General features: G+C 55.0%; 2 protein-coding genes across 19 annotated transcripts; both read left to right on the forward strand.

Annotated features, from left to right (window-relative positions):
- The first annotated feature begins 8 nt into the window (after window positions 1-8).
- On the forward strand, window positions 9-9,059 carry GMFG (glia maturation factor gamma). Of its 4 annotated transcripts, none has more exons than XM_058707770.1 (7): window positions 9-273; window positions 4,897-4,993; window positions 5,117-5,166; window positions 6,015-6,064; window positions 7,981-8,063; window positions 8,568-8,641; window positions 8,824-9,059. In XM_058707770.1, coding segments are annotated over exons 2-7 (330 nt in total). In that variant the 5' UTR covers window positions 9-273; window positions 4,897-4,992; the 3' UTR covers window positions 8,896-9,059. The 4 variants fall into 4 exon arrangements, with proteins under 4 accessions (XP_058563753.1, XP_058563751.1, XP_058563750.1 ...); XM_058707768.1 differs by lacking the exon at window positions 9-273 and adding an exon at window positions 346-454; XM_058707767.1 differs by lacking the exon at window positions 9-273 and adding an exon at window positions 4,353-4,470.
- LRFN1 (leucine rich repeat and fibronectin type III domain containing 1) lies at window positions 353-26,034 on the forward strand. 15 transcript variants are annotated; one of them, XM_058707752.1, is made up of 6 exons: window positions 9,250-10,121; window positions 12,106-12,296; window positions 16,765-16,882; window positions 19,232-19,286; window positions 19,706-21,148; window positions 24,308-26,034. In XM_058707752.1, the coding sequence occupies exons 5-6, from the start codon at window positions 19,743-19,745 to the stop codon at window positions 25,212-25,214; spliced, it is 2,313 nt and encodes a 770-aa protein (XP_058563735.1). In that variant the 5' UTR covers window positions 9,250-10,121; window positions 12,106-12,296; window positions 16,765-16,882; window positions 19,232-19,286; window positions 19,706-19,742; the 3' UTR covers window positions 25,215-26,034. The 15 variants fall into 15 exon arrangements, with proteins under 15 accessions (XP_058563736.1, XP_058563741.1, XP_058563735.1 ...); XM_058707760.1 differs by lacking the exons at window positions 9,250-10,121; window positions 12,106-12,296 and adding exons at window positions 13,990-14,241; window positions 17,457-17,583; XM_058707753.1 differs by lacking the exons at window positions 9,250-10,121; window positions 12,106-12,296 and adding an exon at window positions 353-454.
- Window positions 26,035-26,502: the final 468 nt, after the last annotated feature.

Genomic DNA, 26,502 nt, shown 5'->3' on the forward strand with positions numbered 1-26,502 from the left:
CCTGAGGCCTGGGCCCAGCTGGGCCGAGCCGCCAGGTTACGAGTTGGCGCTCAGGCTTCTGGAGTCTCAGCTTTTACCACCGCAGCCCTCTCTGAGCCTGTTGCTTCGTCTTTCAATTGGGACTAGGATTGAAAGAGACGATGCGTAGAAAGCGCTTGGCACAATGGAGGCCGTCAACAAATGGGAGTTGTTGCTTTGACTATTGTAATCTGTTCATTCCACAAACTTTCCTGGATCTGGTGACTAAGCGGAGCGGGGGCCCTCACCCAGAAGGTGACAGAGAAATGGCTTGTTAGAGGAACTCAAAGAAAATGCGGTCGGGGTGGATGGAGTGTAGAGCTCCAGGCAAGGAGCGGTGGGAAATGAGCTGTGGCCAGGTGTTTGGCCGCTTGAGGGAGTTTGTCTTGAGGACACTAGGGAGCCATGGAAGGGCTTCAAGCCAGGGAGAGTCATGGTGAGTTGCGGGTTTGGAAAGATGGCTCTGGCTTTCATATGGAGCATGGATTGGAGGAAGTATAAAACTGGGGGCCTTCAGTCTCGGGAGGGAGGCCTTTGGGGTGGGACTGGAGCGTTTGCACCAGGGGGGACTTTAGGAAAGGGAGGGGGTGTGGACGTGGGCGGGGGTGGGGGGGGGATGCCCAGGAGGCTGAGTGAACCTGCCCTGGGACTGGCTGGCTGCAGATGGGGAGAGAGGGTGAAATCCAAGAAAAGGTCCCTGGCTGGAGCATTGGGGGTTGGTGGTGCCTCCCAAAACAGGTCTGGAAGATTCTGAGCCCAGTGCGGGCCACCCAGCAGCAGGGGCCAGGAGGCTGCATAGCCCTGGGTCTGGAGCTTAAGAGAGAAATTGGGGCTGGGAACCAAGATTTGAGGATCACCAGAGGTGGTGACTGAAGTTGTGGGTGTTAGCGATCTAGCCTGGAGAGGGCATGAGGGTGAATGGAGACAAGGACCCAACAGAACCCTGACAGAAGGGGACACCTAAAGTTTAAGCAAAGGAATCGAGAGTCTCGAAGATTGGAAAGGAACAGCCAGACAGAAGGGAAGGGGTGAGAAAAGGTCATTTCATGCCGGGGTGGGGGATATCACAAACCCCATCCACTACCCTTACATTTAAGCAAAAACTTTCACACCCTATAGAGTAGTTGTGCTTGAAAGACACACAAAGACTCATTTATTCATCCAACAATACTTAGGTACCTAATATGTACGTGTCAGGTGCTGTTCAAGGTTCTAGAAATTCAACAGTGGAACAAAGCACACAAATATCTCCGCCCCACACTTACGTTCTGGTTGAGGGGACACAAACAATAAATAAATAAATACAATGTGACTCAGTGATAGTACTATGGAGTAAAATAAAGCAAGCTGAGGGGATGGAGTGATGAGGTCAGCACTATTTTAGATGGGGAAAGACCTCTTGGATCAGGTGAGATTGGAACAGGTATCTGAAGAAATGAAGGGGTTCGGGCACCCAGGTGGCTCAGTTGGTTAAGCGTCTGACTTTTTTTTTTTTTTTTTAAATTTTTGTTTATTTTTGAGAGAGAGAGACATGGCGGAGCAGGGGAGGAGCAGAGAGAGAGGGAGACACAGAATCTGAAGCAGGCTCCAGGCTCTGAGCTGTCAGCACAGAGATCCGTGAGATCTCTGACCTGAGATGAACCGTGAGATCCATGACCTGAGCCAAAGTCGGATGCTTAACCGACTGAGCCACCCATGCACCCCAGCATCTGACTCTTGATTCTGGCATGGGTCATGATCCCACGGTTCATGGGTTTGAGCCCCGCATTGGGCTCTGCACTGACAGTGTAGAGCCTTCTTGGGATTCTCTCTCTGCCCCTCCCCTAATCTCTCTCTCTCTCAAAAATAAGTAAACATTTAAAAAAAAAAAAAAAAAAAGGAAACGAAAGGATAAACCATAAGGGGAAGAGGGTTCCAGGGAGAAGGAACAGCAAATGCAAAGGTACAGCGGCAGGATTATTTGCAGAACCACAAAGAGGCTAACGTGGCTGGAGTGGGGTGAGCAAAGAGGACGGTAATAGAAGACAAGGTCCAAGTGGTAATTGAAGAGGGGTGGTGGCAGATAAAGGCCACCGTAAGGACTTTAGCTTTTACCCAAATAATATGGAACCATAGGGGGATTTTGACAGAGGAAGTATGTCGTATGCCTTGGGTTTTATTAGGATCCCTCTAGCAGTCCTAGAGAGTACTCTAGAAGAGTAGACTGTGTGAGGGGAAGCAGGGGGACAGTGAGGAGGCTGCTAGGAGAGTGAGGACAGGGAGGAGGCTGCTGGGCAGGACCAGAGTACAGGCCATGGTGGTGGTGGGGAGGGTGGGAAGTGGGCAGGTTCTGGTTACTTTTTGAATTTCAGAACCAGGAAGTTCTGATGTATGATGAGCTGGGTTAAAGATGACTGAGATCCATGGGGCGCCTGGGTGGCTCAGTCAGGTGGGCGGCCGACTACAGCTCAGGTCATGATCTCGTGGTCTGTGACTTCGAGCCCCGCATCGGGCTCTGTGCTGACAGCTCAGAGCCTGGAGCCTACTTCCGATTCTGTGTCTCCCTCTCTCTCTGCCCCTTCCCTGCTTGCTCTCTCTCTCTCTCTCTCTCTCTCTCTCAAATAATAAACATTTTTAAAAAATTTAAAGATGACTGAGATCCAGGTGGACACATCCGCTGGGCAGCTGCATGTAGGAGTCTAGAGTTCAGGGAGAGGGCCAGGCTGGAGAAATACTTAGGGTGTCCCCTTTGAAAGCTGGGAAACTGGATGAGATCAGGAGGCGAGGAAGGTAAATGGAAAAGAGAAAGGGACAAAGGACTGAGCCCCTAGAACACCCCACTGTCAAAAGGAAGAATCAGCAAGAGAAGCCACGAAGGAGCAGCTAGAGGACTCGGAGGAAAACCAGGCCAGGGTGTTGTTCTGAAAGCCAAGGGAAGAAAGTGTATCAGGGCACAGGGAGTGATGGACGGTGTCACATGCAGCCGACAGCACATGACAGATGAAGACTGAGAATTGACCATTAGGTCATTGGTGGCCCTGACAAGGGTATGTCAGGGAATGGGGACAGGAGTGACCATCTGCTGGGAGAGAGTTGAAGAGAAAATTGGGAGGAGGAACTGCAGGCAGTGAGCGTAGACGATTCCTTCTAGAAGTTTTGCTAAAAGGGAAGGAAATGAATGGGCAGTGGCTGGATGGAAGATAGGATTCTTAGTGTTTAAAAAGGAAGACATAACCCCACACGGAGGCCGAGAGGAAAGATCCAGTGGGGGTGGGAACATTGGTGATGCAGAGAGAGGGAGGACAGCCACAGTGAGACCCGTAAGCAGATGGGACAGGGTGGGAACCAGTGCCCACGGAAGGGCTTGAGGAAAGCTTGTTCACTACACTTGTCCATGGGGCCAGCACAGCGGGCCAGCCATTGTGGAGCTGGGACCTGTGAAGATTCTTTTTTTTAATGATTATTTATTTTTGAGAGAGGCAGCAAGTGGAGGGAGAGGACAGAGAGAGAGAGAATCTCAGGCAGGCTAAGCGCTGTCAACACAGAGCCTGATGCGGGGCTCGAACCCATGAACTGAGAAATCATGACCTGAGATGAAACCAAGAGTCTGGCACTTAACCGACTGACCCCCCCCCCCCCCCCCACCAGGTACCCCTATGAAGAGTCTCTTTGGTTTGCTTATATTTTCTCACTGAAATACATGGAATTTTCCCATACATTACATTCCCTTTTATTTCTCCTTTGTATGACAGGACATTATATTGATTTGGGGGGAGGAATTTATGTACCTAAGTAGGTTACATTACCCAGGAATTTCATTTCAGAGTGGGAAAGGGGCAACACAAAATGCACTTAATAAAAAAGGGGGGTACCAGTCTGACAGAATTGAACACCACTGTTGTAGGGCCGATTATTAGGCCCCCGAGGTTGAATGGCAGGCAAAAAATTCACCATCACCTGGGCTCTGTGGAGCCTCCATTTCCCCATCAGCACAACAAATGACAGTTTGATTAGCAAACATCCCTAAGTTCCCCCTTTTCTGCTCCAGAATTAAAATATTCCAGATGGGAGAGATCCAGGAAAGCTTCCTGGAGGAGGGGAGGAGTTAAAGAGCTCATTGTTATCTACTCTGTATTGAGTGTGCCCACCATACCAGGAGGTATGCGAAGCTATCTTATCCTCACAAGAATCCTGAACCAGAGGGGCGAAGTTATTTAGCTAGGACCACACAGCAAGGCAGCATTCGAACCCAGGTCTAGGTGATTGCAAAGCCTGGGAGGTCCTGGCAGATGAGGGGAAGGAAGGAAGGGGAGGGGTCTTCTGAGACAGTTGTCCCAGAATGGGCATAAACAGGATGTGGTGGTGGATGAAACCTTTCCCCTGCCCCACACCCCGCCCCCTGAAGCCTTGGTCCCCACCCCTAGAAGACAGCGGAACTGAGAAAAGAAGAGGCCTGTGGACAGAAAAGTCATGGTCAGGGGGCCGGGGGTTGTATGGGAAGGGCTGGGGGCTGGGAGAGAGTGCCTGGGTGAAGGTCAGGCTGGGGGATAGGGGTCAGGGGCTAGGAGGGTGACCCCTGTGGCGAAGGGCCTGGCTGGGGGGAAGAGAGATGCCGTTTCCGGGTTTAGCCCCAGGCAGGCAGATCCTTGGGTCCCCTTGACCGTTCCCCGAGTGTGCCTGCTGAGAGGGCTGGAGTCCAGCCTCTACTCTGCACCCCAAGGGTGTGCATGGTAAGGGACAGTGTCTGCCCTAAGGAAAGGGCACTTTTTCCTAATGTTCACAGAAGCGTCCTATGAGCCGTCAGGGCCCTCCTCTTTACTAGTGGAGAAACTGAGGTTTGGGGAAGGGGACGGGGGCTGGGTCCAGGTCGGCTCAGCTATTCTTGGGCTTCTCTGGCAGTCTGATTCCCTCGTGGTGTGCGAGGTGGACCCAGAGCTAAAGGAAAAGCTGAGGCAATTTCGCTTCCGAAAAGAGACGGACAACGCAGCCATAATAAGTGAGTGTCATCTTCTCCCCTGGAAGGATGGGTGAAGGGGTGGGGACAAACGAAGTCTGCGCCAGTGTCACGGGGCGGGCGGATGGAAGGGGCGTCTAACCCCTGTGTGCCATCCCTCCCCAGTGAAGGTGGACAAGGGCCGGCAGATGGTGGTGCTGGAGGAAGAATTTCAGGTGAGGGGCCGGGAGGGATGGGACCCCCCCCCCCCCAGAAGTGCAGGGTGGGACTGGGAGAGCCAGGGGGCTGGAGCTGATGCTCAGAGCTTGACACTGGGGGCCAGAAAGGCCTGGGGGTCAAGTTCCCGCTCAGTTGTGACTCGAGGCAAGAGATTTCACCTGCATGGGTCTGTTTCCTCACCTGTGAAATGGGGATACCGGTCCCTCTCACTCAGGGTTGTCTATGGATTCAACGATTTAATCCTTGTAGTGGGTTTAGAAGAAGGCCTGGCTCAGTGAAATGATGATGATGACGGTGACGATATTTTATTGGCACTTAAATGAAAGTTTCCAGAGAAGTAAAACAAAAAAAAAAACAAAACAAAACAAAAAACGAGTGGAAATCCTGTAAAAGGGTAGAGCCCACCCTTTCTTTCCTCGCTGTCTTTATCAGTAACACGGGGATGATAATAAAGCTTACTTCAGAGTATCGCGGTAAGAATTTGGGGGAGGGTGGCCCTTGGAGGCTGACGCTGGGGCTGAACGACGGGAGGGGGATTGGCCAGGAGCTGGGCTCTCTCAGGTCCTCTGAAAGGCAGTGCAGCAAATGGTTACGATTTGAACCCAGGTTCAAATCTGAATCCTGCTGCTCGCTGTCTGCAACCTTGAACAGGTGTCGTAACAACTCTGGGCCTCAGTTTGCTTACCTGTAAAGTGGGGGTAATGACAGAACCTACCCCCACAGCATTGTGGGAAAGGTCAATGAGTTGATCTATGTGTGTTTCTTAGACCAGTGTCTTGGCAAGTGCTTGGAAGTGCTTATTTAATGTCAGTCTTTTCTCCCCGCCCCCCCCCCGCCCCGCCAGAACATTTCTCCAGAGGAACTAAAAACAGAGCTGCCAGAGAGACAGCCGAGGTATTGTGGGGGAAGGAAGGGGAGGGTCAGGCCAGGGGGAGAGGGGTGATGATTAAGGAACAGACAGAGGGGCCCCTTGGATTCCTGTCTCAATCACGGGTTCTGATCCGTGTTTGAGGCCACGAATTCACACCCCAGGACCTTTTGTTTATTGCAGAGTTTTAGACTGACAGTCACGTGACATTAGAGCTGGATTATTTTTTTCTTTGGGTACAGACTTTGTTAGATTTTGGCCTCCTTATTGCATTTCATTAAACAAAATGAAAAAATTTTCCTTTTTCAACGTATGAGAATATTTGGGGCGGCAGAGGAGTTATTTGACCCTTAACGATTGGAGGGAATCCTGTGCGAAGCCACACGAGGCTGGTGCTTTTTGTATGGAGGAGCTCTTTGACCCTTCTATGAAATCTAGTCCGTTTAGAGTTTTCATCTCCACTGGGGTGAATTTTGGGTGCCCCGGGATTGCAACCCTCAATCTCAGGCTCTAGATCTCAGCCAGGATCAGCTCCCTAGGTATCTGACAAGTATAGTCACATTGGGCCTCATCCACAGAAGGGAAGCCTCAAACACAGGGTTGGTTTTTTTTTGTTTTTTTTTTTTAAAGTTTATTTACTTTGAGAGAGAGTGAGAGAGAGCAAGAGTAGACAAGGGACAGAGAGAAAGGGGGAGAGAGAGAATCCCAAGCAGGCTCCACACTGTCAATGCAGAGCTCGATGTGGGGCTCGAACTCACAAACTGTGAGATTATGACTTGAGCCAAGATCAAGAGTTGGATGCTTAGCTGACTGAGCCACCTAGGTGCCCCTCGAACACAGGGCTTAATGCTCTGCGGCTGCCTGCCATCTGGAAATTTTTTATGGTTTTATCTTTGAATTTGTGTTTTGTGTAAGGGTCTGATAGGACAATGGAGCATGTGCTGGAGACTCGGAGCCTCCTCCGGCTCACACATGGTCCCTCCTCCAGCCCTGGACAGCTTCTCCCCTGGTCACTGCCACCCAGTGAGTGCTGCTGCCCTCTGCCCCAGTCAGGGGCCTGAGTGCACATGTCGGGGGAGGGTCAGAGTCAGGGTCAAGGTTGGCACACACCCCCTGCATGACAAGTTCCAGGATTTGTCTGCAAGCATCTGTACTTCCCTTGCGTGTGTGCTCATGCCCAAGAGAGCCTGACTTTATGTAGCAAACGTGAAAAGACTGTAATCACGGGCGCCCAGGTCGCTCAGTCTGTTAAGCATCCAACTCCAGATCAGGTCATGATCTCCCAGTTTGTGGGTTCGAGTCCCGCATCGGGCTCTGTGCTGACAGCTCAGAGCCTGGAGCCTGCTTTGGATCCTGTGTCTCCTTGTCTCTCTGCCCCTCTCCCATTCACACATGCTTTCTCTCTCTCTCAAAAAAAAGTAAACTTAAAAAAAACAGAAAGACCACAGTCAGTCTGGAGACAGACTGCAGAAGAAGAACAGCCTTTCTCCTGCCTTTGGAACAACAGGCCCCATGTGTTCAGTTTGCACTGGGCTTGGCAAGTTATGTGGCTGGCCCTAGTCTCAGGCCAGAGATCTAGAGCTCTGGACAGTACTGCATAGTGCTTGAGCCCTTACACTCCGGCACTGAATTTCCTGGGCTCAAATCTTTCCTCTGTCCACAGAACCTCGGGTAAGTGACCTTCCCTCTCTGGGCCTCAGTTTTCCCATCTGTAGTATGGGGATAATAATAGCACTTGTGTCATCGGTTATTGTGAATCGAACAAGCACCTCCTATTTGATTTTCATTTTGCATTTGAGGCCAGTGTCCTGGGTCTCATCTGTTAACCCTAGGCTCTCAGACTCAGGCAAGATTTCAAGATTGTGGGCTCCGGCAGGCAATGGGCCCTGGACCTGGGCGCCAGGCCGAAGTATTGAATTTGAATCCCCTTTCACTGGTGTAGGTTCGTGGTTTACAGCTACAAGTATGTGCACGAGGACGGCCGAGTGTCCTACCCCTTGTGTTTCATCTTCTCCAGCCCCGTGGGTGAGACACAGCTGACACCTGTCCTGATAAAGGGGGGGTCTTAGATGCTGTGTGTGCGGCATGTGAGAGTGTGTATGTGGGTGCAGGTACGTGTGAGCGGGCACTGTGTGAATGTGTGTATACGTGACTTGGTGAGTACGGGAGCGTGTGGCGCATGTGGTGTGTGCGTGTGTGTGGTGTGTGGGTGTTGGGAGGGCAGCGGGGTGGGGGTGGGGGCTCAGATTCTTTAAGAATCCACCCATACTCCTCAGTCCCAAGGTGTATAAGCAAGTTAGCCTCTTCCTTTTCCTTAGAAGCCCTGTCTGGCCTCTAAACCATCTCCAGGAACCCTCGGAATAGCAAGCCCCCAAACAAGTCCCAAAACTCTGAGTAGAGCTTCAAGAGACCACCTTGGAACAGCTCCCAAGACCCCTAGAAAAACTTCAGGGCCTGTATGACGTTGCTAGGGCCTTAGTGATAACCGGGGTCCCCCAGTTATGCTCCCTTCTCCTTTTTCCCATGCAGGCTGCAAGCCTGAGCAACAAATGATGTATGCGGGGAGTAAAAACAGATTGGTGCAGACGGCGGAGCTCACGAAGGTCTGGGCCTGGGGCTGGGGCTCCCCAGTGTTAGGGAGGAGGAGGGGGAGGGTCTGGGCTTCCAGGTCTGAGGGAGGATGGGCTGGGGGTCCGGGACTCCAATTCTGAGGGAGGAAGGGGCCAGCGTGCTCGCCCTCTGAGTTCCTGATTGGATCCCAACGCTGAGACCTCTCCCCGCCCAGGTGTTTGAAATCCGCACCACTGAAGACCTCACCGAGGCCTGGCTCCAAGAGAAGTTGTCTTTCTTTCGTTGACCTCTGGGTTGGGGAACTGAAATCCTCATGTCTGAATTCCTGAAGAGACGGGGGACTCGGACCCCTAAGGACCTGAACATCCGAAACCCTAAAGAAATTAAAATGCAAGAACTCCTCAGCAGGAGGAGTTTAATTTAAAGAAATTAAAATGCAAGAGATCCTCAGCCCTCAGTTTGTTTCTCATTGTGGGCCCTAGCCGACAGTCCCTGCAGTACCGGCCTTGGGCCAGCAGAGGGCAGGCAGACCAAGTGGATGGCCGTGAGTCCCAGGAGGAAAAGAGGATACCGATTTCTCAGAAAGGGAGGGGCCTGTAGGTTTTTCTAGGGTGTGTGGGTGTGTGGGTGTGTGGGTGGGTGGGTGGGAGGATGGAAGGGGGGCTAGGTTTCCTGGAGGAATGGGAAAATATCTGAATCCAGGAGGGGCCACTCCCAAGGGGAATAAGGACACCTGGATTCCTGAGAGGAAAAACGAGGCCGAGTGCCCATTTCCCCTCCCACTTTCCCACCCCTGGCTCTAGGGGCATCAGACATTAGCCTGCACTGAATGCTACTTTCCTCAGTGAGCCCCCAGGCAGGAAGAATTTAAAGGCAGAAAAGTTGTTAAAGGATCAAATGTAATTGCTTCAAGGGAGTTGCTGGGGTGAGTGGTTTGTGTGCGTAGGTAGGCCTGGGGGCCCCAGACTGGGGTAGGGGAGAGGATCCTGGACTCTCAGGGGACCCCTGAGGGGTATGAGGTTGAAGGGCAGGAAAGGGACACCCTACCCGCCCCAGTCTGGAGAGTTTTCTTTCTTCTGGCATCTCTGAGCCTTTGACTCTCTCAGGCTCTCTTTGTCCCTGAGGGACATTTATTGAGCACCCACGGTGTACCAGGCTCCGAGAGTTCTGAGATGGGCAGGTCTTCACAGAGATAAATCACCCTTTCTCTTTGCTTCTCCTCCTGGTCTCTGTTCCTCCCTCTGTCCCCAAATCCAGGGACCTGGGAGCTCCCTCCCCCCCCCCCCTTCCAGGTTCCCTGTTGAGAGGTGTTCGTTGCCATGGAAACAATGACACAATGACCTTGGGTTTGGGCAGCCCCTCCCCCAGCCTGTCATTCCTGGGGGAGGGTCCACAAGCCCAGCTCCAAGCCCTCCCCAGCCCTCCCTGCCAGAGCACACCATCCCCCTCACCACTCCGCTCAACTCAACACTTGCCCCCCTTGTTTCCAGACTGGACCAGCCCTTTGCAAAGGTAAGTCGCTCCCCTTTCTCCGCCCCCTGCCAGCATTTGGGGGAGGGGCGGATTTGAGCTCCTCTCTGACACCACCCCATCCCCCTCCCCACCCCATCTCTGTCCAGGCACGTCTCTACTTCTCCCTCTGATCATAGCCTCTGTCTCTGATGGCTAGAGATGGAAGAAGAGGGCTGGGGATAGGAGGGGCCCTTCAATTAAGAGGCCAAGCAACTGCCCTCCTGCAGAGGTCTGAGAGGCAAAAGAACGTGTCCAAGGTCATGCACTTACGTGATCAAATTAATAACAGTTAACGCTCTGATTGAGGGCTTCCTATGTGCCAGGTACTTCCATAAGCACTTTATAGGTATTAACTCATTTAATCCTTACAATACCCTATGAAGATGGCATCCTTATTATCCCCAATTTGCAGATGAGTAAACTGAGGCAAAAATTTTGGCAAAGCCAAAAGTAATTGCCTGAAGTCCCACTGGTAGTGGTTTGTACAGTTAAAACTTCCAACTCAAGGCTATCTGGTGGTCAATGGCCACTCCCTTTCTCAGGCAGGGGGTTTAGGGAATCAGCTCTTCCTCCTTCCCACGTAGTTGAACTTCTGTCGGCATCCAGGCTCATGATTGCAAACAATCCAATCAGAAAGAAGCATGTACGAGGAGTTGCCCAATCAGGAGCAGGGAGTTTGGAAAGCAAGGACCAATCAGAGAGGGTGGCTCTAGGGACTGCCCAATGCAGAGTAGGTTTGGCTAGAGGGATTGTGGGGGAACCAATCAGAGAGGCCACAACAGAATACACTATCCAATGGAGAGTCAGCACAATGGGGCGTGGCCCTAGCTTTGGGGCCACTCCTTCAAGGGGCCCCCAAACAAACTAGGGACCGCTTTCTCTCCACCAACCTTCTCCTGGGCTTCCGCAGATCCAGGCTCCGTAATTTTTAAATCCAGGCTGTAGGTTTTCCCTGGGGGCACTTCTCCTTGCTAACCTTCAAGGAAAGTAGGGCTTATGTTGGAGAGGAAGAAACGGGATTTAGGGCAGAACTGAGAATGGCAAAAGGACTAGGCAAAAGGGACCAGTGCCTGGCCTGAAAGCTAGATGCTTTTGGGGTGGAGTTTAAGGTGCAGGGGGGAGTGCAGGGGCTAAGTGTGGGGGGATTGGTGGGCGGACCTAGGCCTGAGGGGCAAACTTAGGTCAGAAAGGGCTGGCGAGTTTTGCTTTGGGCGGAGTCTTGGAGACAGGGTGGACCTAGGCTTGGGGGCGGGGCCGAACTGTGGAAGTGTGAGAATGGTTTTGGGTCTCTATTAGAAAATCTGGGTCAGGAATCAACGCAGAGGGAAACTTCTACCTGTTGCCCTCTTTTCAGGCCAATTCGCATTCCCTGACCTTAGGGGACATTCTCTACCCGCCCCCCCCCCCCCCGGGGTATCCCCCTTCCCATCCAGTGACCGAGGCTGGGGCATTATGTTTATTGCTGAGTGTGGCCCCTGCAGTGAGTCTGGAGTGGGCCCAGCTCCCAGGCCTTCTCCTAAGAGGCATTCAAGAACACGTCTTTACTGAGCACCTCCTGGGTGCCGTTCATTGTTGTGGACACCGGAGAAAAGTGGTGCCCATGCCACTCCCCTCAGGAGGCTTATAGATCAATGACTAGACAATAGGCAATAAACAGATAAGTAACACAGTAAAGAGGCGAAGAAGCAAACACGATGATTAACAAGCCATGTAGGAAATAAAATGAGGTGATGTGATAGATAGAAATAGTGGGACCTGTTGGGACTATGCTTTTGCTGCCTCCTTAGTCTCTAGGAGAGTCCTCTGGCTCACGTCCCAACATTTATTATGAAAGATTTCAAACAGGCAGCAAAGTTGAAAATAATTTTACAGTGAACACCCATATACCCACCACCTAAATTCTACCATTAATGTTTTACTTGCTTTATCATAAACCCATCCATCAACCCTTCCGTCAATCCATCTTATTTTTTATGTATTTCAGAGTAACCTGCAGACATGAGGACAATTGGTAGGGGTGCAGGTGTGAACTGGGGCTGGGAAAGGAAGGCCTCTCTGAAGCGATTGCATTTGAGTTCAGACTTGGATGAAAAGGAGGAATCACTACAGTGGGGAAAGAGTGCAAGGACCCCAGGAGCTGTGATGAACTGATACTGGAGAAGTAGAAAGATCATGGTTGGTTGGGACAGGGAAACCAGAGCTCTGGGAAGAGGTCAAGAGGTGGGCGGGGCCAGAGTTTCAGTCTGTGGGGTGGGGGTGGGGCTCTCTGCTTGGGCTCAGGCTCTTTGTTTCCCTATCTCTGAGGATCTCTGTCTCTCTCATTTTCATCTATCTTCTCATCCTGTCTTTTTCCCTCCTGTCCATCCCAGGTCCGCCCTCCCCTTCCTTTCCCTTATCCGTGTGACTTGAGGCAAGTTACCTAACCTCTCTGTGGCTTTATTTTCCTCATCTGTAAAATCAGGATGTGATGGGGCCTCCTCGTCTGGCTCCTGGAAGGATTAACTGAAGTCATGTATGTGAAGCCCATAGAACCATTCCTGGCGCACAACAGTGCTGGACATGTGTCCACTTTTGCTGTTGTTACTATTCTCTCTCCGTGCTCCCAGCCCTGGACCTCCGTATCCCATCAGGGAGCACCAGGAACCAGGGTGGGAGGTGGCGGTGGTGGTAGTGGTGGTGATGTTGGCATCTGAAGACTGAGGGGGGGATTGTGAGTGTCCTTCGGGGGGGCATCTAATGGTTGCGAGTGGGGTCAAGGTTTACTAGAGCGGAGGCTCTGCAGAGGTGCCCTTGATCTGGGGGTGGGGGGCAGGCAGGCTTTGTGCCATGACGTGACTAGGAAGAACTTAGGGAAGGGGTTTGGCAGAGGACCTTGATACAGTAGGATCCAAAATTGGAAGGGGTTGAGCTGCCAGGGAGCCAGGGACTGCAATAAGGTGGATTTGGAGGGGAGGCCTTGCTGGGTTTGGGGGTCTGGTGAGTATCTCAGAAAGAGGTGGAGAGTGGCCAGAGACAGCGGGATTTGGGGGAGGGGCTAGGGGTCAGCTATTGAATAGGAGTTGGGCTAGAAAGGAGTCTAACCAAGGAGGGAGTAAGGAATCCTGGTATCCATGGAAGTCACAGGGAAGGGGAAGGGTCTCCCGGGTCCAAAAGAGAGAATAGGAACAGGAAGGATGTAGGGAAAGAATCTGGGGCAAATCAGGGGTTCTGGAAACTAAGGGGTGCCTTAGAGGGGAGCATGGTCTGGGGTCTAACTGGGGGTAATGAGGAAAGTTAGGGGGAATAAGAGACATTTTGGGGTCCTCCTAGAAACTAGACATGGTCTGGAGTCCCTATTGGGGGTCAAGGAATGGTGTGTGGAAGGACACTGCTGGGGTCTCCAAGAAGCGGTAGGATATGGTTTGGGTCCCCAGAGGGAGTAAGACATGATCTGGTGTCTCCCTAGATATTGATATATGGTTTGGGTCCTCTCTGGGGTGTGGTAACATTCATACCTGAATGTTATGGTATGATTTAGGGTCCCTGATGGGGGTGCTCCGGATCCCCTTAGGTGCTGGGATATGGTCTGGGGTCCCCGATGGAGTATGGGGCAGAGTCTGAGGTCACCAAGGTGAGTAGGACATGGTTTGTGGTCCTGGGTGGCTGTAGGACATGGTCTGGGTCCTCCAAGGAGGTAAGGCATGGCCTGAGGTTCCCCTGGGTATTGGGACACGCTCCCGAGATCTCCGCCGAGTCCCCACGCCAGCTGGGGCGTGGTCTGGGGGTCTCTGGGGAAGCCGGCAGGGCTGGGGGGTGGGACTGGGGAGGGGTCGGGGGCGGGTCGGCGGCTCCGCAGTGGAGAGGGGTCTGCGGCGGGCCCCGGAGCGGGGGTCTGGGCTGCGCGGCCGCCCCGCCCGCCCCCTCCGGTCGGCGCCCCCTCCCCCCTTGCGGCGGTGGTGGCGGCTGGGCTCCGGCGGCGGGCGGCGCGGAGGGCGGAGCTCGGCGGCGGCTCGGGAGGGAGGGCGGGAGGCGGGAGGGAGGCGGCCCCGCGGCACCGCGCCCCCTCCCCCGGCCCTCCCCCCACCATGGCGCGGAGCGAGGCGGCGGCGGCGGGGCCGGGCCCGGGGCCCCCCCGGGCTGGGTGAGCGCGGCCCGTAGCGGCCGGGGAGGCGGCGGGCGGGGGCGCCGGTGGGAGCGCGGGTGTGAGCGTGCGAGCGTGTGAGTGTGTGTCCGCGGCGCTGCGGCGGGCCCGGCGTGCGCTCGCGCGGCCCTGTGTGTGCCCGGCGCCGGCGTGTGCGGCGCCCTGCTTGTGTGGCCATCCGGGTGTGTGCTGGGTGTCGAGCCGAGGTGCTGTGTCCGGCCGCGCGCGTGTGTCCCCCGAGCGGCTGCTCCTCTGGCTGTGTGTCTGGGGGGCTGTCGCGCGCCCATCGGAGGGGCTGTGTGCAGGTGTGTGTGCGTGGGTTGTGTGCCCAGGTGTGGGTCCCCCCCCCCCCCACGAGTGTGTGCGCGGGGCTGGCTGCGCTGGGTGTTTGTGTCCAGGTTGGATGTCCATCCGAGGGTTTGTGTAGCCGGGTGTGCCCGTCCTGGTGTCCATTTGTGTGTGTGTATGTGTGTGTCTGCGGGTTGTGTGTCTCCGAGGGTGTGTGTCTGTGCGTCCATGTCAGGTTCCCGGCCGGGGGCTGGGGCTCGTTCCTTGTGGGACCAGGCCTCTGTGTGGCTTTGGGGGAGGGGAGTTTGCCGCTCCCTCGGTCTATGTCAATTGGGGGGTCCTCAGCGGTCCTTGGGGGAGACGGCCATGTCTTCCCCTTCCCGGTGGCTGGGGGTGGGGGGGATGGGCGGCCGGTAGGTGGACAGATGGAGGGATGAGAGGCCGAGGGATGGACAGATGGGCCCGAGGGGAGGGGCACAGACCCAGCCCTTCCCCACCCACCCCACCCCAATCCCCCCCGCCCGCCAGATCTCCGCAGATGGGGCCGGACTTGCCGGCATACAGATGGCCAGGCCGGGGGACCTCTGGGCTGCCTTGTGGCGGGGCTCTGGGACTCAGTCCCCCAACCCTTTGAGACTCCACCTGCCGAACTCTGACCTCAGGCCCTGGCTTGTGCCTTGGTTGGGGGTTGGGGGGGATGTGCTGGGAGGGAAGGATGCTAGGATTTCTTTGGCCTGGGAAGTAGGTGGGGTTGGGGCACCTCAGGGCCAGGAGGGATGTGTGTTCATGACTGTATGTGAGTGTGAATCTATGCCTATCTGTTGACTATGCTACCGTGGTTCAATATTTTGTATGCATTTTGGAAGTGTGTAAATCCCTCACAGGGCTGTTGTGTGAGCATGTGTCTTATGAGTGAACATCTCAGAATGTCTGTGCAAGGTGAATCTTTTTGTGCCTGTGTGCTTGTGTATCAGTTTTGTGTGTCTGTGTGTGCTTGTAGTTCTGTGTCATGTGTATGAGGTGTGTATCAGCTAGGGTGTGCATTTGGGCATCTGTTGGTGTGGGAATATATCAGTTTTGTGACCATGCTCATGAGGATATGTGAAGTTGTATGAGTGTATATGAGTGTGTTTGGACGTTTAAAAGCATGCACCTGTGTATCTTTGATTGTGCAAGTGAGTATATGTTATATGTGCGTGCCCCTGTGTGTTGGCTAGTGTGCACGTGTTTCTCTCTTATAGGTGCATGTATCCGATTGTCTGCAAGAAGGCACATGGGTTTCTCTGTTGTGTGTGTGCATATGTATATATGAATGTGCAAGGGAAAGTCAATGTTGTACATGTGTGGTTGTGTGCAGGTTGTGTGCAGGTTGTGTCAGCCTTGAGGGTGTGGGTCTATGTTGTGAGTCCATTTATGTGTCAGTGTTGGTCTCTGGGGATTGGTCTATGTGCAGGGCGTATGCACACATGTGCCTGTCTTCCTGGCATAAGGCTGACCCCACTTCTTGGCCCAGTGAGATTTGGGCCCATGTGGTGTGACCCGTGGTATGCTGGGTTCCATCCAGGGGGTCCAAGGACACAAGTGCGTCCACATGTTGGGCTAAGAGGCCATGGAGGGTGGGGGGCACACATCATGCTGGTGGGTCCATGGAAATCCAGACGTAGAGACTTGGGCCCATGTGGGTTTTGGCATGTCCACACATGTTGGTGTGACAATGGTGTAACGGCAAGGATGGGGACCGCTGGTTCTTTTCCTACCCCCAGTACCACTCAGCTCTTTGAAGTTGGAGGACTAGGATGTGAACTCTGGAAGGAGGAGACTGGAATCCTGGAATCCTGGATCTGAGAAGGCTGCTGGGAGGCCAGATTCCTGGGTCTTGAGAAAGGAAGAAACTGAGACCTTGACTCTGGAGTTTGAAGGAGGAGGAAGCTGGGGTTGTAGACACCAGGGTGGAAGGACGGGGAAGGGGCTGGGGTTCCTGGCCTCTTGAGCCCACAGAGGACAAAGAGTTAAAGTCCTGGACTCCTGGGTTTTGGAGGGTGAACAGTCCTGAGACCCAGACTCCCTGGATTCCAGAAACAACTCACTGGGTCTGTCTGAGCCTACGCAGAGCCTGCAGCAGGAGGGCTGAGAGAATGATCACACCAGGGACTTCCTTGGCTGAGATGGTCTCTGAGGCAGGTCTTCAAAGAGGAGCCAGAAGGATGCTAATAAGGTCATTTTGTTCCTTTGCAGGTACCGGCCCAGGCCCTAACTCCCTGCAGAGAGGTGAGTGGGGTCCCTCAGGCTGGGGAGAGAGATGTGGAGTGATTGGGCCTGTTCTGAGCCAGCTGGAGGCCTGGAGCCCTGCCTGGTATGGATTTCAGGGCAGGGTATGGCAGTGTCGAAAAGGCCCCGGGGCGGGGGGCGGGGGGGGGGAGGGGGCGGCCATGACAACAAGATCAGGAGCATCATGTTTGGATCAGGGCTCGTGGTGGAGCCAGGGCATGGGTGGTAGGTGGGGGTTTCGGGCCTGGAAGCATCTCCTCTCTGGGTGGGTCAGGTAGTTGGGACAAGGAAGTCTCCTGATGATATCAGTAGGGGGTACAGAGAGTTTCGTGACATGAAGTGAACCTTGCATTTGGAGAGCGACATGGTTTACCATTTTGTGTGTGTGTGTGTGCGTGCGTGCGTGCATGCATGTGGGAAGATCTCCTGGTAGACTGATTGGCTAGTGGCTGGGAGAGAGGCAGAGAAAATGATACAGTAATAATGATGATGATGATGATGATGATGATGGTGATGATGATGATGGTGATGATGTTAATAATAGGTGCTAACACTTATGTAGTGTTTAGTCTGTCAGAAACTATTCTGAACATGTTACAGTGTATTATACTTCGTCACAACCCCGTGAGGTAGGTGCTATCATTATCCCCATTTTACAGAGGAGCACACTGAGGCACAAAGAGGGGAAGTCACTGGATTCAAGTCGCGCAATGGGGAACTGGGGTGTGAACCTGAGCGGCCAGGCCCAGATTCTTTCTTGCAATGCTGCACTACCTCTCAAGAAATGTTAGCTATTTTCATTGCTGTTATTATCCCTTCGACTCGAATCCCACCCCAGCTGTGGGAGGCCAAACCGGGCACTTCTGCTTCATAGATCGGGGTTCTGAGCCTTAGAGACCCCACAGGCAGGCAGGTGCAGAGCTGGGCCTCCCAACTCAGGAGTTCCGCCTTTCAGGTTTTCCATTCGATACAGAGCTTTATCCCAGGAGGATCGCAAGACAAATTAATAGGGGGTGCTCAGAGATGGTGGGATGCCCTGCCTCTGCCTCTTTTTCTCTCTCCAGCCCGGGCGCTGTCCCTCTGTCTCTATCTCTTCCTCCATCTTGGTCTCTCTGTAATCTCTTAGGATCACTTCCCGCCTCTCCCTCACTCTTCCTCTCCCCATCTCTTGGGCTGCCTGTTTCCTCCTTTCTTAGTGCTCCAGTCTGTCTTGGTTTCAGGCTGGCTCTTTGCCTCTGCACCTTTCTTTCAGAGTCTTTCTCTTTTCCTTATTTATTTATTTATTTATTTATTTATTTATTTATTTAAGCTCTTTGCCCAATGTGGGCTCAAACTCGCCACGCTGCGATCAAGGGTCACATGCTCTACTGACTGAGCCAGCCAGGCGCCCCTCAGATTCTTTTTCTTTTTGTCCCTTTGTCTCTCTCTCTGACTCTGTGTCTCTGTGTCTGCCAGTGCATCTCCCCCCTTGCCCACTTGTCTGTCCCTGTCTCTTTGCCCCTCTCTCTCTGACTCTCTTGGTCCCCCTCCCCACAGGCTGAAGGATCAGGGCCACAGCAGGCCACAACCCCAAACTGCAGATCCCTAGGAGGTGGGCCAGCAAGGGACTGGGTGCGGGGTAGGGTGAAAACAGTTTCAGGGACGCCCCCTTCCCATCCTTCCCTCTTCACCCCCCCACCCACCCGGTGTTGTGATGGGAACTGACATGTCGTGGGCTGCAGCCGCCGCAGGGGAATCCCTGCCGGAAGGTTTTGCCTGGAGCAGAGGCATAGCGTGAGTGTGTGAGGGTGTGTGTGAGTGTGGGCATGTATGGGGCCTTGTATGTGCCCGCTGATGTGAGCATGGAAGTCTGCCCGCTGTTTGGGAGCTCACTAGAGCCCAGGATGAAGCCAGGTTCAGAGAAGGACTTCCCAAGACTGGGAAGGAGACTGCTGTGTTTTTCTCAGCGCCTCCTAACTTCAGATTCCCTTTGCCACTCCCAAGGGTGTGTGTGTGTGGGGTGGGGGGGTGGTAGTGGTTCCCCTTAACATTTACTGGATACTTACTGTGTGTCAGGCCCTGTGCTCAGTGGCCCCAGTGAATGAGCTCACTGAACCCTTGCAACAACCCAACAAAGCTGGTATGATTGTCATCCCGTTGTACAAATTAGGAAATTATGGCCTAGTTAGGGGAAATCATTGGTTTGCGGTCACAGAACCAGCTAGTGGGGAGCCAGGACTGAACCTGAGTCTGTTTGATTTCCGAGCACTTACTCTTAATAATAGTGCACACTTCTGTACCTGGCATATATTGGGCCCTCAGTGGTCATGATGAGAATAATTACCAACACGTATTGGACACATTTTATGTTCCAGGCACGGTTCTAAGTACACTATGTTCATTGATCCCGTTAATCCTCACAGAGGTAAGGCCTGTTTTTATCTCCATTTTACAGATGAAGAAACCGAGATTCAGAGAGGTTCAGACACTTGCCCGAGGTCACACAGCTAGTAAGTGTCAGAGCTGGAATTTGAACCCAGGGACTATGGCTTTGAAATCCACAACCTTAAACCCTAGTCAACCCTGATTTTTAAAAATATTTAGTGGGTACTGGAAGGCCCAGACTGGGCCAGGTGTCACCGCACCCCTCTGGTTGGAAAATCATGAGAGGTCTGGGCCTCCTAGAGGAAGGTCAGAGTTGGGATTAGGACCCTGGGGGTGGGGGGTGGAGGGCCGTGTAATTTACTAACCAGCATGGAAATATTGTCTGTTAACAACAAATGCATGCCAGGTGATGATCAGTCCTGCCTCTGTTCAGACTGGATGTCAGGAAGGCAGGGACCTGAGGCAGACTTCTAGCAGGACATCGTGGGTGGCCAGGGTGGTGGTCAAGCCCTGTGCCTGGGTAACCCGTCTCGTTCCCTTGCAGGTCTCCCGCCCCACTCCTCCCGCCTTCCCTCTGCACCATGGCTCCGGGCCCCTTCTCCTCGGCGCTCCCCTCGCCGCCACCTGCCGCCCTGCCCTTTCTGCTGCTGCTCTGGGCCGGGGCATCCCGTGGGCAGCCCTGCCCCGGCCGCTGCATCTGCCAGAACGTGGCGCCCACGCTGACCATGCTCTGCGCCAAGACCGGCTTGCTCTTCGTGCCGCCGGCCATCGACCGGCGCGTGGTGGAGCTGCGGCTCACTGACAACTTCATCGCGGCCGTCCGCCGCAGAGACTTCGCCAACATGACCAGCCTGGTGCACCTCACCCTGTCCCGTAACACCATCGGCCAGGTGGCCGCCGGCGCCTTCGCTGACCTCCGCGCCCTCCGCGCCCTGCACCTCGACAGCAACCGCCTGGCCGAGGTGCGTGGCGACCAGCTCCGCGGCTTGGGCAACCTTCGCCACCTGATCCTCGGCAACAACCAGATCCGCCGGGTCGAGTCAGCTGCCTTCGACGCCTTCCTGTCCACCGTGGAGGACCTGGATCTGTCCTACAACAATCTCGAGGCCCTGCCGTGGGAGGCTGTGGGCCAGATGGTGAACCTGAACACCCTCACGCTGGACCACAATCTCATCGACCATATCGCTGAAGGTACCTTTGTGCAGCTGCACAAACTGGTTCGCCTGGACATGACCTCCAACCGCCTCCATAAACTGCCCCCCGATGGGCTCTTTCTGAGGTCCCAAGGTTCGGGGCCGAAGCCGCCCACACCGCTCACGGTCAGCTTCGGCGGCAACCCTCTGCACTGCAACTGCGAGCTGCTGTGGCTGCGGCGGCTGACCCGAGAGGACGACCTGGAGACGTGCGCCACCCCGGAGCACCTCACCGACCGCTACTTCTGGTCCATTCCCGAGGAGGAGTTCCTGTGTGAACCCCCGCTGATTACACGGCAGGCGGGGGGCCGGGCCCTGGTGGTGGAGGGCCAGGCGGTCAGCCTGCGGTGCCGCGCTGTGGGTGACCCTGAGCCCGTGGTGCATTGGGTCGCACCCGATGGGCGGTTGCTGGGGAACTCGAGCCGGACCCGGGTTCGGGGGGATGGGACACTGGATGTAACCATCACCACCTTAAGGGACAGTGGCACCTTCACGTGCATCGCCTCCAACGCCGCTGGGGAAGCGACGGCCCCCGTGGAGGTGTGCGTGGTACCCCTGCCTCTGATGGCGCCCCCGCCGGCCGCCCCGCCGCCCCTCACCGAGCCCGGCTCCTCAGACATCGCCACGCCCGGCCGACCCGGTGCCAACGAATCGGCCGCCGAGCGCCGGCTCGTGGCGGCCGAGCTCACCTCGAACTCGGTGCTCATCCGCTGGCCGGCCCAGAGGCCCGTGCCCGGCATCCGCATGTACCAGGTCCAGTACAACAGCTCCGCAGATGACTCCCTTGTCTACAGGTGGGTGCTGCAGTCCCAGGACCTCTACCTCCTCCAGGGGCCCACCCTCCCATCTGCCTACTCCGTTGGCCTTCTTGCTCAGCTGTGGTTCTCTGGATGGACATGCGGAGTTGTCTTGGGCCCTCACCCGCCCTGTCTCCTCCTCTCTAGTTCTGTCTCCCTATCTCTTTCTGGTTTTCCTGCGTTTACTAAGTCTTCGTCGAGGACCCACACGAGCCAGACTAGGGCCGGGCACTGGAGTTATAATAGTGAACGTGCCCAGCAGCATCCCTGCTCTCTGGGGTTCATGGTCTAGGTCACTGCTGGCCGAGGGTGCTTGATTCTGCACCTTGTCAGTTAAACATTTTGGAACATGAAATTTTCTCACACACTTATGATTAACCCATACCAGTGTCACTGTTAGCGACACATCAGGTACATTATAGAACAGGGAACGAAAAGTATGAGAAAAATACATAAATGACCATTTGATCCTCCCTACTTTGTTGTGAAGCAATGATGATACCCCCTCCCATTTTATAGACACACCTAAGTTATTTCCACCATCCACTGGGTTAGCAGCCCTTGCCCTGGTGTGGACAGATCTGTACAGCATAGACAGGCATTAAAGGGCTACTTTCTCCCATCAATTCTCTTGCTTTTGCCTCTGTCTGTCCCGTCTCTCCCTCCTGTCCTCATGAGGCACCAAGCCCCTGCTCCGTGCTAGGCCCTGTGCTATCTCATTTGAGCTTCCCAACTCTGCCGTGAAGCAGTCATGATCCCCCTTCCCTTTTTATAGACAGGGAAACTGAGACTCAGTGGGGGGAATCACGTGCTCAAGGTCACAGAGGAAGTGACCAGGATTCCACCCTAACCCTTCTGACTCCTAATCTTGCCCTTTATACATTGAACACACATTTATCGAGCCCCTACTTTTTGCCAGGCAGGGATTAGGGGAGAAGGATAATACATTTCTGTCAATAGCTTTTAGTTTCTGTGTCTCTCCACCTCTCTGTTTCTCTTCTTCTCTAACTCTTAGCCTCTGTGTGGTGCGGTGAGGGGAGGTTCACAGACCCTCAGACCGTGCATGTATGCAGATGTTGGTGGCCCTGTGTCCCCAGCAGGGCAACAAACCCCTGTTCTCTTCCTTTCCCCTCAAGGCCACAGTTCAGTCCTCTGTCCCCCATTGCAGATGCCTGTGCTACAGTGCTGCAGGGGTTAACCTCCTCACTGCTGCCACGGGCGGAGGTGACATCCAACCAGAAGCCTGCTCTGCTGCTTGCTTGCGTCTTGCAGCCAATTAGAGACACATGGGCTGAAGCTTTCTTAAGGAGCCAGCCTCTGTCCTTGAAAAGTGGGGAGCCCCTAGCAACTGGTTACTTTGGGGGAAAGGAGCAAGACGAATCCAATGCTCTTTGGGAGAGGAGATGAGAAGAGGAGGAAGACTTGCAGCCAGGGGCCCAGGGCTGGAAGGGGTGGGGGGGCAGTGTGTGAAATGGCAGGCAGGGGGTGAGTTGGAAAAGCGGGTAGGCCTTTATGGGTGGGGGGGGGGATAGGGACCATACTTGAAATCTTTTGGTTTGAAGGGTGGCTCTGGCTATAAGGGAGCTGAGGTGGGCTTCAGGACCAGAGATGGCAGAGGTGGCTTGTTAGAGAGAATGTGAAGTTGCTGAGGGGCTAGAGGCCTGTGGAGGGGGGGGGGGGGGGGGGGCGTGGTCTTTCAGAGGAGATGGAGCTCCTGCCACATGGTCTTGGGCAACAGTCCTTGTCTCTGGTGATCCACTATGAGATTTTTAGGTGAGGGGAGCTTGTGAGGTTGAGTGCTGGGCATACAAATCCATGTGGATGTGGCAGTCCTGGCTTAGCCAAGGCTGGATGTGGCCAACAGCACAGAAGAGATGTGCCCAACAGGAGAGGGTCAAGGCCTAGTGGGAATGCTCTTCCAGCTGGGGAAGAGTGCCATTGGCAGTAAAGTGTGAGCCACGGTGAGGGTGACTGGCCAGCACTGGGTGGGATCCAAGCTAATCATGGTGAAATTATCCAGTGCCAGGCTTTAGGTAGGTGAACTCATTCATACTTCACACTTTCTCTATGAAGAAGACAGAAGAATTCTTACTGTCTCCATTTTGGGGAAATGAGGCACAGAGATGTTAAGAAACTTGCCTAAGGTCACAGAGCTAGCAAGGGGCAGCAGAGAGACTCAAACACAGGCCCCCAGGCTTTGTCGGCATAACCACTTCTTTGCACTGCCCTCATTAGAAGGCAGGGGCCTATAGCAAGAGAGTGGCATGCTTGCTTGGTTACCTTTGACCCGATTGTGGATGAAATTTACCCTGGGGGCATGATTGCACGACCTCTGGTGGTATGGGGCACAGCATGAACACAAGGTGATCGATATTGCAGGACACGCAAAGAGCGGACATGGTCCCAGGCACAGTAGGGAAACCATCTGTAGTAGGCCCTGTGGAGTGTGGCTTGGAAGTGATTGGTCAACCAGAAGTGGAGTGGCCTATAGCCAGGTCCCCTTGGTGGGTGGGAATATGTAGTTGAGGGGCTTGGAAATAGACAGAGGAGGCTAGATGTATGTACCCAAGGTGGGACGTGCAGATGAGGGGCGTGGCCTGTATCATGGTTTCCCGGAAAGGATGGGAATACGTGGAAAAAAGAAACTAGAAGAGCATCCGTTGTCCCAGTAGGAGTAAGACAGGGGGTGTGAGTTGACTTCGGTGTCCACTTGAGGGAGGATGGGACATGCAGGAAATAGTATTGGGGCCCCTTCAAGGATGGAAATCTATAGATCAGAGACTCTGAATGGCAGTTGACCCACATTGAAGGCATGTCCCTTAAGGGCAGGATTTAAAAGCTATAGTACTCCTCCCAGGCAGGGTCCAGGATATGTAGACGAGGGAACACGAATGGCAGATATTATCGTAGCAGGTGATGAAACACCACAGGGAGTGGTTCTGAGGTCTGGGCTTGCAGATGAGGGGCGTGGCCTGTAGCAGTGGTCCTGAGAGGATGTACGTTTGCTGCTTGAATGGCTGCTGTTGTCCCATAGAGTGAAATATCGGTAGGAATGCATGGTTTGTTCCCTGTTGGTCACCACGGATGGGACACGCAAATGAAGCGGTACCGTTCATAGTGGAGCTAACCCAGTGCTGATGCCGTCCCCTCCTGCAGGATGATCCCATCCACCAGCCAGACCTTCCTGGTGAATGATCTGGCAGCAGGCCGCGCCTACGACCTGTGCGTGCTGGCAGTCTACGACGACGGGGCCACTGCACTGCCGGCCACGCGAGTGGTAGGCTGTGTGCAGTTTACCACTGCCGGGGATCCCGCACCCTGCCGCCCACTGAGGGCCCATTTCTTGGGTGGCACCATGATCATCGCCATTGGGGGCGTCATCGTCGCCTCGGTCCTCGTCTTCATCGTTCTGCTCATGATCCGCTATAAGGTCTACGGCGACGGAGATGGCCGCCGCGTCAAGGGTACCTCCAGGTCGCCTCCGCGGGTCAGCCATGTGTGCTCGCAGACCAACGGCGCAGGCGCATCGCAGGCCCCGCCCCCGCCGGCGCAAGACCGTTACGAGGCGCTGCGCGAGGTGACGTCCCCAGCTGCTGCCGCTTTGGCGGTCGAGGCGAAGGCCGCCGCCGCCGAGATGGATTCCACCGAGCCAGAGGCCGTCCTTGGACGCTCCCTGGGCGGCTCAGCCACCTCGCTGTGCCTGCTGCCGTCTGAGGAAATCTCTGGGGAGGAGTCTCGGGCCACGGCGGGCCCTCGGAGGAGCCGTTCCGGGGCCCTGGGGCCGCCGGCTTCGGCGCCCCCCACTCTAGCTCTGGTTCCTGGGGGGGCCCCGGCCCGGCCGAGGCCGCAGCAGCGCTATTCGTTCGACGGGGACTACGGGGCACTCTTCCAGAGCCACAGTTACCCGCGCCGCGCCCGGCGGACAAAGCGCCACCGGTCCACGCCGCACCTGGACGGGGCCGGAGGGGGCGCGGCCGGGGAGGACGGAGACCTGGGGCTGGGCTCCGCCAGGGCACGCCTGGCCTTTACCAGCACCGAGTGGATGCTGGAGAGTACCGTCTGAGCGGCGGGCGGGCGCCGGGACGCCTGGGTGCCGCGGACAAACACCCAGCCACCCGGACGCTGGGGCAGGACTCGGGGGAGAAAGCACGGCGCCTAGTGGTCAGACTGGAGGGGGAGACGCGCCCTTCTCCTCCCTGAAGGGGGCGAGGCTGCCTCGTCTGCAGCTCTTGGCCACGCCCCCGGGCCCGGGGGAGTTAGGGGGCGGGCAGCCGGGCCCCCCTCCTCCAAGGACTCCTCGTCCCCCTCCTGCCCCTCCCCCCGCGCGCTCGCGGACCTCGCTGGAGCCGGTGCCTTACACAGCGAAGCGCGGGGAGGGGCAGGGCCCCCCTGACACTGCAGCACTGAGACACGAGCCCCCTCCCCCCGCCCGGGACCGGGGCAGGGGCGAGGGGCCCATTTCTTGTATCTGGCTGGACTAGATCCTATTCTGTCCCGCGGCGGCCTCCAAAGCCCCCACCCCCACCCCATTCACCTCCCTGGTCCCGTCGGGTCTGGCTCGGGGTCCCCCTTTGTTCCCTTCCTCTCTGTCCCGCCCTATGTCGTCTTTGTCTTATGTCTCTGTCCTTCCCTATTTGTGTCTCTCTGTCCCGCCGTCTCTTCTCCCTCCCATATCTTGTCCAGTCTCCCTCTCTCTCCTGATTACCTGTTCCCACTACACACTCTCCCGGGCAGGTCCCACTGGAAGGACCAGAGTCTCCCCTATCCCTCCTTCTTTCCCCAAATAAACCCCCACATGAACAAGATCCAAAACCAAATCCTCCCCTCCCTGCCGGAGCCGGGACCCTCCGCCGCAGCAGAATTAAACTTTTTTCTGTGTCTGAGGCCGCTCTGCTGACCTCTGTGTGTCCGTGTGTTTGGGGGGATATGTGTGTGTGATCTGAATTACAGCGTGCCGACTCAAGTGAGACTGGAGGAAGGATGGCTAGTTGGGACCAGGGATACCTGCAGATAGTTTCCCGTCCTCTGACTTAGAGGTGGGGAATAATAAAAATGATAACAGCTAACATTTAGTGAGTGCTTACTATGTGCCAAGCACTTAAGACATTTTAATCCTCTGAACAACCCTAGTACACCTGCACTGTTATCCTGTTTTGCAGATGAGGAAATTGAGCCCAGAAAAGTTAAGTAACTTACCCAAGGTCACATAGCCAGAACAGAAAGTAGCAAAATTGGGATTGAAAAAGGCAGGCAGCCTGACTTCTGAGTCTGTATTCTTAACCATAGAACTCGACTGCTGAGCAGCTTGGTGGATGTTCATTCTGCACATGGGCTAAGCACAGCTCAGCTCT

This window comes from Neofelis nebulosa, chromosome 17, assembly GCF_028018385.1.
Source record: "Neofelis nebulosa isolate mNeoNeb1 chromosome 17, mNeoNeb1.pri, whole genome shotgun sequence".
Classification (NCBI taxonomy): Eukaryota; Metazoa; Chordata; class Mammalia; order Carnivora; family Felidae; genus Neofelis; species Neofelis nebulosa.

Bases quoted from the DNA above. Each gene is read 5' to 3' on its own strand.
- GMFG (XM_058707768.1), top strand. The intron at 5,167-6,014 runs GTGAGGGGCCGG...CCGCCCCGCCAG, and splicing joins TGCTGGAGGAAGAATTTCAG to AACATTTCTCCAGAGGAACT. The intron at 8,642-8,823 runs GTCTGGGCCTGG...CTCCCCGCCCAG, and splicing joins AGACGGCGGAGCTCACGAAG to GTGTTTGAAATCCGCACCAC.
- LRFN1 (XM_058707753.1), top strand. From the start codon at position 19,743: ATGGCTCCGGGCCCCTTCTCCTCGGCGCTCCCCTCGCCGCCACCTGCC. The intron at 21,149-24,307 runs GTGGGTGCTGCA...CCCCTCCTGCAG, and splicing joins GATGACTCCCTTGTCTACAG to GATGATCCCATCCACCAGCC.